Genomic DNA, 16,878 nt, shown 5'->3' with positions numbered 1-16,878 from the left:
TTTATACCTCATATTACTGCTGTGAGGATTAAAAGTGCCTGCTTGATAATAGTTAATTGCCAAGCATCCAGAGAAAACCAAGACTAAAACCCAGTTCTCCTAAATCCTCCCCTATGCTTTTCCACTGTCCTACACTGACATTAGCCTGTCCAGCCGGTACAGCACCTCTCCTAGCAAAGACGAGGAATGCAGTGAGCATGAGACAAAGGCAGTGGTTGCTAAGAGTGAGTCAGAAAACTGCATCTACGAGGAGTGAAATGTTCAAGTAACTAGTCATAAGTTTGCAATTACTACAGCAAACAGAATGTGTTGTAGAATAATAAAAAGTATATATAAAAGCCAGAGAGATGCTTAAGGACGAAAGATGTATGAGTGAGTAATGGGTAAAGGATTTGGAATAACTTAGCCAGAAGAAAGAAAGCAGACTTAATAACACTTGAGACACATGGAGGATTATGGAATTTGGATTATGACCAGATGTTTTCCAATGTTGCTGAAAAGGGGGAATGGATTAAACTTAGAACAGTAGGCCTTTAGATGAGCGGTAGCTTAAGGGAGCAGATGCATGATGTTAAGACTTGTTTACAGCCCCTCAGGGAGGTTTGTAGAATGTAAGCATTATAAATACCCGGTGGTGGAGCGGGGAGTGTTTAAAACACACTAGAAGCTGAGGCTTAGAGTTACATGGAATTTTACTGGGAACAAATAAAACGGTAAGTCAAGATTCTGTGAATTTCTAGGTATAACTCATTCTACATCCTAGTCTCTGGATGAAACATAACATTTTTTTAAAAATGTAAAATTCTTAAAGATCAAATCATCAGGATTAAGCAAATGTATGGACATCTTTCTTTCTGACCTATTTTGACTAAAAATAACCTCCCCTTTGTGTGAAGAAAGATCACCTAAAATGTTCATATATATGCCAGAGTTAGTTCTTACCTTCCCTGACCATCGGCATTCTTGATATATTAGATTTACTAACTGAAAATGAAAGGTCCAGGTAGTAAGATTTCATCTGCTCTGTTGACTGGAAAGCAAAATAAAGATACCAATGATTAGCACTTTGCACTAATCAAAATATAATTAGAGAGAGAATTCATGAGTAGGCCATTAACCCCAGTCTCCTGCTTCTCAGTTAAGTGATCTCAACAGGTAGCATAGTGCAGCAATCACACCTCCAAATGACTGAGGACCCTTGGCTTCCGAACACCTCCACATCACGCAGTTTTGAGGACTGTGCTTGGAACTCCCAGTTCATGTCAGTATCACTAACGACAAGAATGGCTGCCTCCAAAAGGAATTGCCAAAGCTTGGTTGGGGCCCTTTAATCTAGCCTTCGCAATTCGTAATACCTCAAAGTAGCCAAAATCCTCTTGAAAGCCTTGGATGGATTTACAATCAAAACCATAAAACCAGTGTGTGCTCAACAGACAATTGAAAAAGTCACTTAGCAGGAAATCCTACACAAGAGAAGCAGCTTTCCTGAAGGCTGAGAGTAAAGTGAAAAAACATGAAATTTCATCTTTTTGTTTTCAGGTAGATAAACTTCCTTGGTGTCTCCATCATATGACAATTTATGTAGCAGAAGAGCCTATTGAGAAATTAATTCATTGTCTTACTTTCCAATAGATTCAGCTTCATAAAATGGGAGGTATTTCCCATTACATTCCAAACTGAGATTTAAGCCTTGAAGCCTGGTTTTTCCTACCCTCAGGATAGAATGAACAATGCATTTATTTGGGGCTGTCTGAGAGGCAAGGGGCTCTTGGTATTCAAAGAGGCATGTGCCCGATGTCAGGATAGTAATTGCTTCTTAGGGCCTAGAAAAAATAGGGGGAGGGGTTTACAAGTATGGATAGAGACCCAGGCATATTTAAAAATATGTGTCCAAGGTGGTAGAACCTCCCCCGTAAATGTCCATAATGGAGCCTTGGCCTTCTCTTCCATAGCCTAGCTTGACACAGAGGGGATGGAATCATCACTGGAAGTCACTGACCTGGAGGAATATGTTAGCTTGCACAGAGAGAAGGTGAGGGCCCATTCTAAGGAAGCCCAGTCTCCACCTCCAGCCTGTAGAGGCCCAGTGCACAACAGTAGCTGGGTGGTCATAAAGTAGCTGGAGCCCAAAGGCTGAGAGGCTTCTCTGAGGACACCTAATCCCTTTAGACCCTTGTGTGATCCAAAAGAGGGAGAGGGTACCCAAAGAATGACCGATACAGGCCTTCTAACCAATCTTCAGGGATAGAGGACAGAAGTCATTTAAATTGATTTCGAAAATATAAAAAAAATAAGATATTTATTATACTCAAATGCTATCCAGTAATTTGTACTTATTGCATCTGATTATTAAAGGAACCAAACTGAGTGTTAAACAAGACTGTGGGGGCTGATGTTTAAAAAATATAGATATTACGAAAGATAAGAATATAGATTGGGACATTTACTACCAATTATTTTAGGTGGGATAATTGTACCTTCTCAATTTCATAGACTTGACAGTTTCAGGAATCTTATTTTTAATAAATGACAAGAATTATTGCCAGAAAATCTCTCACTCATGATTTTTTTCTGAATAGGAATGCATTCTGTGTATGGATTCCAAGTCCTAAGCACATTTCCTATTGACAGTTTCAGAGTAAGCACAGGAAATTGATTATTTATTGTTCTACTATATTCCTCAAAAAATGTGTTAAAGAACACTTTCTGGAATAAAGGTGTAACCACATTCAAAAAACCTGCTGAAATCATCAACTGTTTTATACCACTATTTGATCACCCAAAAGAGAAAGGTGAGTTTATGGTATTTAAAAGGATTTGTGAAAATTACTTAGAAGTAGCCTCATTGTTGAAATCTTTAATTCTATCCAATCATCGATCCTTTGCTTTATTGGTCATCGAATATAAAATAAAAGGCTTTGATCTGTCATTGTTCCAAGCCTCTTATGATTCAGTGTACAAAAGTAGTGGCCAAAGAATTTAGCTCACCTCACATGGCTAATTTATTTATATGTTATTCACTGTAGAGTGGTCAGAGGCCTGACAGATGTGATTTCTTCTGACAGCATGACACCATGGAAAGATGACTGCAAGCGAAGTCTCTTTGCCACCAACCAGTTGAATCATCTTGGACAAATGATTGCACCTCTCTAGGCCTCAGTTTCTTTATGGGGAAAATAAGATGACTGAAATAATGATTGTTAAGCACCTTCTAAGCTCTACAATTCTCTAAATCTATTACTTGTTGTATTTGTAAACATTCAAAAAGCCGAAGACGTCATCAGAACAGATGCACTGATCTAGAGATGACGCCTTAGAACACGCTAACTCTCCTAATTCAAAAGGAAATGTGTTGCTATGAAGATCTGCCTGTTTGACAAACTTTTACTTGACTCTATTAAAGCAAGTATCTAGACAGGTTATGCCAGGCAAATCGCATAACCTGATTTAGATGATAGAAATGCCATGCATTATAAAATCTTATATGCAAATACGAGGTGCTGATTAAACCTGAAATGCATGTATTATTCAAAATCTGAATTTATATAACTTTTGAACAGATCTAGAATACCCTGATCTTTATTCATTCAACAGAGAACTCAAATAAGCCACCCTGTCTGGCATAGAAATTTATAGAAAAGTTCTAAAGCTCTGTCTCACTCATTTTCAACAGAAAAATAAGGAAGAAGAGAATCAACATGATTTGAGGAGAGAAATATACAACAAACACACTTAGACATAAGACAAGCCAAGGTGACAAGATCATTACTTATCTGTCCCTTTTCCTACTTGTTCATTATTCCTACAAACAAGAAATGCTGGCTTTAAGGTTTATAAATATCTGTCTTTGTTGCTTTATTACTTCCAGTCATCTTAGTGAGAACCTTGGGGTTTGAACCATACTGTTCATTAGGTGAGCAAAAAATCTACAGATCATTTTATGAATCATTATTTATCACCACTTAGAGATAAAGGAAAGTCCTGGAATATGCAATCATAAGTCCTGGGTTCAAGTTCCAATTATGTATTTTACTATGTAACACCAGGCAAGTTCCTTTACCATGTAGAATCTGTTTCTTCATTAGTAAAATGGAGATAATAATATTTGACACTTTGTGTTTTTCATGAAGAGTAAATGAAACAATAAATGTGATGGTTCTGATATCATACCTTAACAATTATCGGTTATGATCATTGATTTTATTATTAGGTTAGAATCAGCTGACTCAACTAGAGCTTTATCACACCCCAGGATCTTTAAAATATTATGTATTATTTCATTGTTGAGAGATGAAGAGTCTTTTTGAACCTTATTTTTTTCTAAATGTAATAAATATAAAGTAACTTTTGATATGTAGACAGTTGATTCTTGTTATTCATGGTAGTTATATTCTGTAAAGTCTCCAAGAACACAATTAGCAAATACCAAACCATTGCTCCTTGGGGGAAATTCAGAGTTTAAGTTTCTGTGAGCTTATGGTCACAACAGTTTAATCAATTGATCAATATAGAACTTTGTTTTATGTATGCTTCTGTTTAAAGACATCTTATTTAATATATATATTTGATTCAAAGCCAACAGCACTATATAACTCATGCTTGGATGAAGCTTATCTGAACACACTTGTTTTATCTGGAAAGCATGTCATCACCTTCGTGCACTTAGGAACACTAGACAGCACTTCAGCACTATCCACAGGAGAGTCATTGTAAATGGCAGCAAATCACCATTTACATTGTAAATCACCAACAAAAAGAACAAAAATGCAAAAAATCTGGCACTAAGTAGAAGGTAAAAAGGATACTTGTTTGCAGTATGAAAGTTGAAACTAGAAAGCAGAGGTTTACCTTGTCAGCCTCAGCTGAGAACATGCATATGGGACAACTCAAAATTTTTACTACTCTGCTCAGATCTGTGAATGACCACTAAACTGCCATGAATATTGATGTTGCATTTACAAAAAAATTTTAGTCGGTAGGCAAATTTACAAATACAGAATCTGCAAATAATGAGAATCAATTATGTATGTATACTTACATATACATATTAACATATTATATATTTACATTTGATATTTAATCACATGACATGTACTATATTATTTTACACATACCTTTTTTTATTATAATAATTATATAATGTAAGTATCACCATAATTTTACCAATATAAAACTGAAGGTAGAAGAGTTAAAACAACTTGTTAAAGTTCACACAGATATAATCGGAATTTAAAACTGAATCTGATTTCAGAGCTTATATTCATATTCATATTATTCTATATTTTACCTATTTTACCAAGAGAAAAAAAAAAAGTTTAATTAAACAAGTGGACAGCCACTACAATTCCTGGAAAATTGGAAAACCACTGCCTTTGATCATCATATTTAACTGAAATTTAAATAACATAGATGAATCTCGAGATAATCATGCTAAGCAAAATAAGTCAGAGGTAAAGGGTTGAGAACCATATGATTTCACTTATATGAGGGATATAAAACTGAAAGCAACAAATGAATAAGACAAACAAAAACTCACAGATACAGTTCAGTGGTTACCAGAGGGAAAGGGGGAGGGGAAAGGTAGATAAGGGCAAAGGGGGTCAAATATGTGGTGATGGAAGGAGATTTGACTTTGGGTGATGAACACATGATGCAATGTACAGATGATGCATTATTGATTTGTACACTTGAAACCTATACAATGTCACCCCAATACATTTAATTAAAAATTAATTAACTAAGAGAACTTAATTTGAAAACAAAGCTATAGATATGTAAATGACTATTATTGTAATGCATGCTTCCAATTTTTACTCATCCATCAAATATTTATGAAATGACTATTACGTGCTAAGAAGTGTTTTATATGCGGACATCAACAGAGAGGTGATGCTGTGAGGCCTCAAGAGCACACTTCAAAACTGCTCTCTATCTTCTAGGCTGTTAATACAAACACATCTCTACGGCAACTTTAAACTCTTAAGTGTCAAAAGTGAAAGAAAGGATATTACTAAATTTGATGCCATTACCATTGATGCCTGAGAATTATATAAAACAGCATGCTCAATATCCACTTTTGCTAAGAATGATAGATATATTCATAAAATCTTATATGTGAAACAGTCACTTTAAGGGACAATGTATCAACCAGGATAGATTAGCCTCTCTTGCAATAACAAACAACCTCAAAGTGTCATAATAAAGGTGTCTTTCTTGTTCTTACAAAGTCTAATGTAGATTGAATGGCCCTCTTCCATCTTGCAGCCTGGTCTTAAAGTAATACTAGTTACATCTTCTCACAATCAATTGAAAGTCTGAGGATGTAGAAAGCAAATGGGTTTTGGATGAGCACTGCCTCTGCCACAAACAGATTTTCTTGTTAATCATGAGTATAATACCTAACCATTTAGATGATGGGTAATCTTAAATTTGCCTTTGATTAATGCGAGATAATTGTAAATACCTGTAGTTTAAAGCTTTTTTTCCCCTATGCTTTGAATTCCTTCTAAATAATTCATACGCTCGTCAAAAAAAATTTTTTTTTTAAGAAGAGTTAAATGATGTCTTCTTTTGGGATTTTTTTTAGGATGTTGAGTAAGAACTCAGGCTCATTCTTGTTTCAATCATCTTGTTTGTATGGGTTTATCACAAAAAGAAATGGGAAAAATCAGCAGCCAGCAAGCATAATATCTGGGCCTGTGACCTCTATCAGTTGCAATCAGTTAAATGAAGGCGGCTTATGTCTTGAGTAGAACAATGTTCCCCCAAAATGCATGTCCACTTGAAACCGCAAAACTTATTTGTAGACTAGGTCTTTCCAAATGTAATTAGCTAAGCTAAGATAAGTCATACTGGATTAGGTTTGGCTCTGAATCCAGTAACTGTTGTCTTTATAAGAGGAGAAAACACATAGTTATATAGGGTCATGTGAAAATGGAAGCAGAGATTAAAGTGATAAAGCTAGAATACCAAGAAAGAAGCCACCAGAAGGTAGGAAGAGGCAAGAAAGGATTCTTCCTTAGAACCTTCAGAAGGAGCCTGGCCCTGCCCACACCTTGATCTTAGACTTCTAGCCTCCATAACTGTGAGAGAATAAATTTATGTTGTTTTAAGCAACCCAGTTTCTGAGAATTTATTGCAGCAACCCAAGAAACTAATACAGATTGGATCGTAGATTTCAAATAAGAATTAAAAATCAGGAGATATAAGCATATTAATATTATGGCAAAATCTGGTTATAATTTCCTCTATTTAGTTTTTATAAATACATTCAAATTTTAGGCTTCGTGGATACATCTGCTATCATTCAAGTCTTGTAGCTTCTCTGGAGAGTTTCCGCATTCTTAAAAAGGGGAAGCCACTGGGTTTCACTCATTCTCTATTTTTGAGGTACCTCCCCAAGGTACTTCTCTCTAGCTTTCCTGGATTCTCAGTCTCATCAATCCACCAAGCCCTATCCTAGTGTCTACCCAACTTCTCAAAGGTGCATGGCCCAAAAAACTGTTTTCATTTTATACTCACACCCATACCACCATCATTCTCTCCTTGCTGCCTCTTTCTCGGGATCATTCATTATCTAGTCAGGGATCAGCAAATCTTTTATGTAAAGGACTACGTAGCAAATGTTTTAGGCTTTATGGACTCTATGGTCCCTGTCACACTATTCAACTCTGCCATTATCGCACAAAAGCAGCCTAAACAGAACACAAACAAATGAGTGTGGCAGTGTTCCAATAAAATTTTATTTATGGACACTGAAATATGAATTTTATGTTTTTCCCATGCCACAAAATATTCCTTTTCAGTTTTTAATCATATAAAGACATAAAAACAATTTTTGGCTTGCAGGGTGTACAAAACAGGTGACAACAGGTCAGATTTGCTCTTCAGCCTCTATTTTGCTAAGCCCTGATTTAGATCACTGGTTTTCACCTGGGGTCAACTTTGTACACCCACGAAGCATTTGACAACGTCTGGAGACATTTTTTATCATCACAGCTAGTGGGGTTCTCCTGGCATCTAATAAGTAGAGGCCAGGAATACTGCTAAACATCTTACAGTGCACAAGACAGCCTCCCCATCCCCAACTAAGAATTATCCAGTCAAAAATGTCAATACTTTTGAGATTAGAAACCCTAATCTAGATAAAGGAGTCCTATGGGAAACTGAGAACCCTCCATAACAAATCTCCATAGGCTGTACAGTTATTAAGGCCTTCCTTAAATGACTCATTTCATAAATTCTTCTCGGATACAATTATTTGAAATGTTCTTCAATATCCTGCTATATTCGTAGATCTTCATGGTGTGTTGTTTATTGTGCTCAGGTGCTTATGTTCCCTTCTACCACCTGGTAAACCTGAGAAAGGCAAGGGTGTCTTATCAACTTTTATACTCCTAGGACACAAGATATATGTTGAGAGGAAACTGAGCTACGAAAATAATAAAAGGAAACTTCCAGGTTATGAACTCTCTTAAGGCAGGTACCAGATGAGAGAACTTCAACTTTCATAGAGAAGCTACTTCTGTCACTTAGAGTGGACACTTTATGTCCTAGAATACCATCTTTGTTGCATGTTCATGGTCATTTACCAAAAAGGTCCCATGCTGGATGCTTTGGCCTGAAAGGCTGGTGGGACTCAGACTGGTTGAGATTGTACTCAATGAGAAGCTCCACTTAGAGCCAGATAGGACTTCCTACACCACTTCTGGAGGCATCAATGACAAATGGGCAAGCATCTATTGAGCTCAGAGGCAGAAGCTAGGAGCTGTACAGCATTACACGAAGATGGGGCAGTTGAGGCCACAGAGTCAATAATGGGTTTGGCAGAATCACCCAGCTCTGAGTTTGCTCTGCCCTGCTCCCATCTAACATAGTGGATGGCCCTTGGATTCCTGACTAAGCTTCCTTCCCCAACTCCTGATTTTCTCTCACGCTTACCCTACTCTTCTCTTCCAGTCTCATGGCTACTTTCTGCCCCCACCCTAAGCCTCTGCACTGACATTTTTAATGGCTCCCTCCCAGCATGCATCTAAAGCCCCTGGCACACAAAGCCTCAGGGGCCAGCCTCTCGGGGGCGCAGGCCATTTCTCCACCCTCCAGCTTAACTTCTGCTCAAATCTGGTCACCTGCTCATTCCTATTAGCTCCCACCTGTCTCCCCTCTCTGCCCAGTCACAATGCATTAATGTCCCATTTGGCAGATTTCTGTGGCTGTTTTGATTCTTCTCCCCAAGGTTTCTGTGACCTTGTACCCTGTCCTATATTTCTATACTCGTACTTGTCCTCGAGCAGGGACTGAACACCAGGTTACATTTTTCTGTCACTCTCTGTCAGGAATAAGAACACAGCAGTCAAGCTTGTGTACAGAAATGTAGCAAAACACAGAAGTAGAGAGATGTAGTTCTTCTGTGAGGAGACCAAGTGGTAAAGTAAACTCACCCAATGGAAGCAGCCTTGTACAACAGACAATAAGATATTTTAAGTGTAAAAATACATAGCACAGAGTTCAGAGCAAAGTAAGTAAAAATACTTTCATTTTCCTGAGTGGGCAGAGCTAACATTTATTGAACTCTATGTAGTACTCTGATAAGCAATTTGCATTTATTAACCAGCTGTTACAATCACCATGGAAAGCCTTTGATATAAATAATAGCATTATATCCATTGTATAGATTAGGAAAAGGTGGTTCAGGCAAGTGAAGTCCTTGGCTAGTAAAGTGTAGGGCCTAGATATGTCTGACTTCACAGCCCCCTCTATATAACTATGATTTCTAGTAGCTATGAGAGACTCCAGAGACCAGGTGAGACTTGAACTAGACCTTGGAAGGTGAAAGGTGTTTAGATCCATGACTGGAAAAGGGAAGGGCATCTTAGATATAGGATAGCGGTGGGAAAGGCAGTGGGCTGGTGGTACAGGAGACTTGCCTGGCAGAGTATTTGAGAATGTGTGTTGAGAAGACGGAGAAAATAGGGTTGGATATATAGAAGAGCTAACTTCTGCAGCTCCTGCAAGCTAGGAAGACTAACGTGTCTTGATACTAAAGGAAATAGCCACCAGAACTTTCACACAGTATAGTAATAAGTTATGTTTGAGGTATAAGACCTTCTGACCTTCAAGCAAGTCCCTAACTACAGTTACATAAGTGTCCCTCAAACTGAATTTGAGGTTCCCCAAATTTGTGAAATTTGTGAAATACACATAAAGGAGTACCTTGTTGGGCCAAGTATTTACTTACATCAATGTATTAATTTCCTATAGCTATTGTAAGAAATTACCACAAATTTCGTGGCTTAAAATAACACAATTTTATTATATTATCGTTTTAGAGGTCAGAAATCTTAATTCAATATGCATTCTTAATTCCTCCTTGCCATGTAGCACATATTCACAGGTTCCGGGGATTAAGATGTGGACATCTTTGGATACCGCTATTTGGTCCCTTACAGTGATCTCACCTTTGGGGCTCCATCAAAGGCAGGCCTATAGCAATGTAACATATATCCTTATAGGCCACCTGGGTAAACCACTTGGGAACAAAGCCACAGCGTAGTGCACAGGAACCCACATGAAGCTGTCATAAAGTGCACAGCCTCGGGGTTCCATCTGATTACTCAGTTTCTCCACTCTGTGGGAAGTGCTCGTCTTCCCCCACAGAATCAGCTCCCTGTGAGAGGCCTCTAGGGCCAATCCGAGTCTTAAGTGAGCAAGATTGCAGTAGCCTGACCTCTGAGTTTTGGCATCAAGCTTCCAGACCTTTTATCACTTTGTGTTTCTACTCTGATAACAGCTTCTTCCATGTTTCTGAGATCTACGCCCTCTTCTGGGCCCTCATTCTGGTGTCCTGTTCCTTATTTTATCCTCTAGAGATCTTGAGTTTGTCTTGAGAATGACTTACTATTGCCTCTACTTTCCTCCTCTCCAGTCCCAGATCCATGGTCCTGCTGCCAGCTTGGTGGCTGAGTCTCTCCCTCCTGATGGGTTTGCTTAATGCCAGAGACAGTTCATCTCCTTGGTTCCATGGCCACCTTCTGCCCCTGAGTTCATAGCCCCTACTCCCCACACCCACTGTAGTGGGAAGCTCCAGTGCCAGGCCCTGTCTCAGTTCATAGAACTCATCTCAAAAAGGTTTGTTTCCAAGAAGACACAACACAATGTCCTCATGTACTATTCCCAAGGTAGCGTTTGAACAGCCCCATGCTAATCAGGAAATCAGAGGCTCTAATAGAGGAAAGGAGTCAAGCTGCCCTCCCATATCAACTTATTTACCAAATGCTCACATGGGAATAACACAACACCTTCTACTTTTCAGAGTACTTTAAAATCTATTATTTCCACTGTATAAGGTCAGTGAGATAAATTCATCTACTCTTAGAATTAAATGACAGATGAGAAATCTGAGGTTGAAAAGGATAATGGAGCTATCAAAGATTATATAACTAGGCAGAGATAGGGCCTGAGTTCCTGTCTCCAGACTCCAAGGCCAGCATTCTTTCTGCTATATTATATCAGCAGATCAAGTCTATAGGTATTATGTCAGTGGGTCAAGCATTTAGGTATTATGTCAGTGGGTCAAGCCTGTAGATTCTGGCTGGAAATCGGAGGGTTGGAAAGACTTTTATATCATCCTGGCCAATCATATAATCTAGGGAATTTAAATGTTATCTAGGCTAATGTCATTATGCTGGAATCCCCTCAAAAAATGCCCTGCCAAGTGGTTAGCCAGCCTCTGCTTCAACAGCTCCCACAGCCACACGTTTCACCTTTAAGTATGTCTGAATATTAATAAACTCTTCCTTATCTTGAGCTCAGATGTAATTCCCTAATTTTCTCCTCACTCACTGGTTGTACCCAAGCACACATACGCATGTGTGCACACACACACATACACACACACACAAACAGCATGAATCTTTCTTTCCTATGAGAGTCTTCCAAAAGATTTACTCCCAAGTAATCATTATTCCATACTTAACAACCCGTGCTTCCTTTACTCATCCTCCAGTGAGAGGATTTTCATCTCCTTCATTGTTCTGGCCTAAGTCCTCCTCTGAGTCTCCTCTAAATGTTCTCATATTGTGGCAAATGACATGACTACAGCAACCTCAGTCTAGCCTTTGATCTGGGAAAGACCTCCATGCTGTGGTCTACTGACCCTGCAAGAACACAGGTCTATAGACCTCCCCTCATGGTCTCATCTTACAGCAGGATCTAGAAAAGCACAAACTAGAACAGAGATTTTGAAACACACTAACCAAGAACTGGAACTGGCTTTTGTTCCAGTGACTCTGCCAAACATTTCAGAAATTCTAGTAAACACGCACCCATCTGGAGAAGGCAACTCAAACGACAGCTAATTCTGCAGTTGATGCTTGATCACGGTGCATCTTGAGTAGGAGGAAAGGTAATGATTCACAGATACCAACTGCTCACCCTCATCAGATGAAATAGCTAGGAGAAGCAATGAATTGTGCTTCAATTATTCCTATCCAGAAATCACTACAGTTCAAGAGCCTATTATTCATGGAGGGGCAGCTTAAGCAGCATACCTGAGCAGGGGAATTGCTTCTCTCTGGCATCTTGATTCAGTTGGTTGGGTTTTATATGTTCTTTTTTTTCCTTTTGTTTTCATTATAGAAGTAATTTGAAGCCAACCTGGTTGATTAGGCAGAGCAGTTCCTAGATGTGCACAGGGCAGCCACAGCTTGGAGGGTGAAGTCCATTAGGAATTTCTGCTGGGCTTGGCTGCGGGCAGCAAGAAAAGATAGCAGGCAATCCTGACACTATTCAAAGTACTGAAGGGGCTGCACCTGGTAGCTCAGGAATCTCATGGCCTGGGTATTCTTTTCTGATGTCTCTTGGTCCTTATCCTGTAATTGTAAGTAACTGAATTTGTGCCTGAGACCAAGCCTCCACCTATATCCTAGGTCTAGGAATCAGATTCCTGATTTGTTGCTTATGCTTGGTTTCCAGCCCAGTACTCTTGTCCTAAATAATGGTGCCCTGCCACACTCTTAACAGCCTTTCCTTTCCCTAGAATCCCAGGACTGCAGCCAGGGCCTTGCTGCCACCTGCCAGACTTTCTTGATGCCAGTACCCTGCTCGAGGCGCTACAGGATCTCTATACCCAGGTCCTCCATTGCTAGGTTCCGCCCTCAAGCCCTCAAACTCTTACCTTGTGCCACATCTCCCTATGCCTGCCTTTCCTCTTCTCATACTTGTAACTAATTACTCACCTCTTTCTAGCAGGATATATTGCTTCCTTTGCTCCCTACCAGGAGCCAAGATGACACCAGCCTAAGCTCAGGGACCAATTTAGCTTTCTAGGCCCTCCAATTCTGCCTGGTATTGCCACTTTTCAATATTCTTTCTGCTCAATGCAGCTTTAGAGGAGAATGAAGGAGTAGATATGCTGCAGAAGAGTGATATGCAGCCTGGAATCCTGAGCTAGACGAGAAAGGGGGATGCCGGCACAAGACAACCAGAATCTGTTTCTCCCAGCCCAAAATACAAGTTATTAGTGCTACTTTCCCCCATCCCACCCCTATTTTCTTCTTGCCTACCCCACAACCTGATTTCTGTCACAGTGAGGACTGGGCCAGCTCTGTGAACACTGAGACAAAGTCACTAAGTAAATATTTCAGTTTAAGTGCTTTTGATTTTGCCTTTGGAATATTGATGGTAACTAACAAATTACACCCAAATTATGTTTATAGCTCTGAGGATATTTGAATTCAGGAAAACAAACTGGTGATTGGTTATCTTGAGGATGTAGTTAAAGTCACAAAAACTATTTTTGCCATGTGGTGATTTTTTTACAGAAATAACATTCCATTTGCTAAGTAACATGATAAACAACGGTACAGTTTCCTTCCATCATTACTTCCAAAATTAAATTGAACAGCAATCCTCTGCTTAGGCAGAGAGAACAAAAGTTGTTCATTCATGGAAAACAGGTACAAATTTTCCAGTGACTGTTTCTTTGAGGTATCTTTTTAGGAGATTTGAAGGGGAATAGGTTGCAAGGTGAGTATCCAACCTTTTAAAAAGCAAGAATCAGGAGTTTCAACCAAGTGGGCTGCTAATACAGAATATGCCCCCAAGAAATTGAGCTTGACACCATATTTCATGTGTTTCACAAGCCCATCCTATATCTGAATGTCACAGTCACCTTTGCAAAAAATAACATTCTTTAATCGAAGTAGAAAAATATAGTGTAAAGATTGCTTGCTATTTTCTAGGTAAAAGATCTTTTTCTTAAGAAAAACACTGCTGAGGATAAAAGCCAAGTATTGTTTTAGACATTCTCCAATTTCCAAAATACCATTTAAAAAAGAATTACACCCACGATTTATGCACGATTCATTAGACAGCAAGATAAAACGAACCGCTAAATTTTAATTGCATTGAAAGAGCAGACATCTTGAAATACACCCCCAAATTCTTGGGATTATAACCTAGTCTAGTAACATCTTCACTACAATGTAAACCTTGTCCAAGTAGCTTATCTTGATTAAATTAGAACTGTATTTTGAGTTTTATGATTTGATAAACTTCTGAAGAATTTTTTCAGTAAGCAATTAGAAGGTCAAATGTTATCAATTTTTAAGTTTTTTATTGTGAAAATTAATAGGTTGAATCATAGGATCTTCTATGAAAATGACAGGAATGTCATCTCATAAAAAAATGAAATATTGCCATTTGCGACAATATAGATGGACCTTGGATGCTAAGTGAAATAAGTCATATAAAAAGGAACAAAGCCATATGAGCTTACTCATATGTGGAATATAAAACCAAAAAAAAAGAAACAAAAGAACAAACAAAACAAAAAGACTCATAGATGCAGGCAACAGATTGTTGTTTACAAGAGGGGAGAGAGAGTAGGGGTGGGTGGGTGAAATGGGTAAAAGAGGTCAAATGTATGGTGATGGATGGAAACTAGACTTTCGGTGGTCTACACCTGAGACTTATATAATGTTATTACCCAATGTTACATAAATAAACAGACGGACAAATAAACAAATCCATCCTAATGAATTATTAACTTTATCATAATATTTAACATCTAAAAATAAGGGCTCAAGATTAATATTTTAAACACCATGTATTTTCTTATTCTAAATAGAAAATTTGCTTAAAAAATGACTCAGCTGTCTGCAAACAAAAGTGTTTTTTAAAAACTACAGTTTTCCTCCTCCCCACCTTCACCAAGAAAAGAATAGAATGATACCCTGCATTACACAGGCCTAGGTAGAGAACGTACCCAATATACACAATATACTCTCCATTACCCATACTGATTACAGACTGAAGCTAGGGAAGAACAATGTTCTTTGTATAATAGATATCTTACATAATCTATAATAATTATGGCAGACAACATCGTGCAGGATGTAAACAGCCTTTCAGAAGAGGTAAGCTGCCCAGTTACTGATCGGAAGGAGCCAGGCTGAGAATGAGCACCTGTATTGGATTTAATGGTCTATGACAGTAAGGTCTGCTGGGCTACCTGCCCCTCCCTTTAGGTTTGGAAGGACGTCTACCATTAGTCTTCTATCTGGCAGCCGCCTCTGAAGCGGGAGCAGGATTAACAGGACAGGCACGCTTGCTTGAACTTCTGTGTCTCCTTGAGATTGCTGTTCACACACATACCTGTGGCCTTTAGTGGAGTTTTCTCTCCTAGCAACAGTTTTAACCTTTTGGCATGGATTTTGCCTTGATAATGTGAGTCAGCCACCACCGCTGAGGTAAAAGACATATTACAGAGTGTGCAGCATTTGTTCTTGTCCACCATATCGGCATCACTTCCCTGCCAGGGAGAAAGAAAAAAATAACATTAGAGAGAACCCAAAGTCCTAAGATTTCTTGTTTCTCATTCCATTCTATTGAAAATGAAATTGACCACAAACTTTTTCATTGAAATGTCGTAGTTTTCGTTCTGCAATCTCTTTTTTTCCTCACGATAATTATCATGAAAACTTAGTTACTGACTTCAACCCATATTTATTTAGCACTGCTACTGCCAGGCACTGGGAATACAGGATAAATATGCAGATATGAGTTACCTGAAGAAAAATGGGGCTCGTAATTAGGCGAGAACACATTGTGTCTGGAAAACAGTCTCTAATTGCACCCGTTATACTCATTAAAGTAGGTAAAATATCAGAGTTCGAATGGCCTGAATTATTTAGCAGAAATTATATTTTGACATTTAGTTCTGCCTTTGACCAATTTTAGCCTCACCAGGCTACATGGCAATGTGCTCGAAATTTTTTTTTAAGATTTATTTAAGGAATTGAACATTTTTCATAATTAACTTGAATATGTACCGTAGAGCTATGATGACCATGCTGGCTGAATTTTCTAGGAGAAAATTTGGTAATTTTTCTTTTCTTCAGGAAGGTAGTTAGTTCAATGCTGCACAAAATACTTAAATCCAGCTTGATTTTTAATTCCTTTTGTAAGACTTGATGAAAATGAATCATGATTCAGGAAAAATAAATAAATAATTTGTCAGAACATGTGACCAGGCTATTGTGCACGCAGATCATCAATTACCTATATTATGCAAGGGAAAGATTAATCCATTGGCTCCCCTCCTGCTTAGTTAGAAATTGAGGGTAAAGTAGACTCTCAGATAAGGAGTTAATCTGCTCCTTAATGGAACAGCAATAGCAAAGCATCTCTTTGTTAAAGAGAAAGCCCTGGATGAGGCTCTGTCCCCACAATAAAACCTTCTCTTATTCCCAGCAAGCTGAGTGAAATTTAAAATGGCATGGGGAGAAAAATGAGGGTGGGGATTGGATGGAGAAAGGGAATTACACTGTATATTTTTCCACATAATAATACATCCAGACTGCTGGAGAGAATATTGCC

At 38.5% G+C, this 16,878-nt stretch overlaps 1 protein-coding gene across 1 annotated transcript in view; it reads right to left on the bottom strand.

Moving 5' to 3' along the window:
• The window catches only part of ZMAT4 (zinc finger matrin-type 4), a 264,020-nt gene that overhangs the window by 70,485 nt on the left and 176,657 nt on the right, over positions 1–16,878 (bottom strand). The window contains exon 4 of the mRNA XM_006916459.2: positions 15,655–15,811. Within this exon, the coding sequence (XP_006916521.2) occupies positions 15,655–15,811 (157 nt within the window). The remainder of the gene's footprint in view (positions 1–15,654; positions 15,812–16,878) is intronic.

Source organism: Pteropus alecto, unplaced genomic scaffold (genome assembly GCF_000325575.1).
Source record: "Pteropus alecto unplaced genomic scaffold, ASM32557v1 scaffold24, whole genome shotgun sequence".
Classification (NCBI taxonomy): domain Eukaryota; kingdom Metazoa; phylum Chordata; class Mammalia; order Chiroptera; family Pteropodidae; genus Pteropus; species Pteropus alecto.
This window is presented reverse-complemented; position numbering and strand designations above follow the sequence as displayed.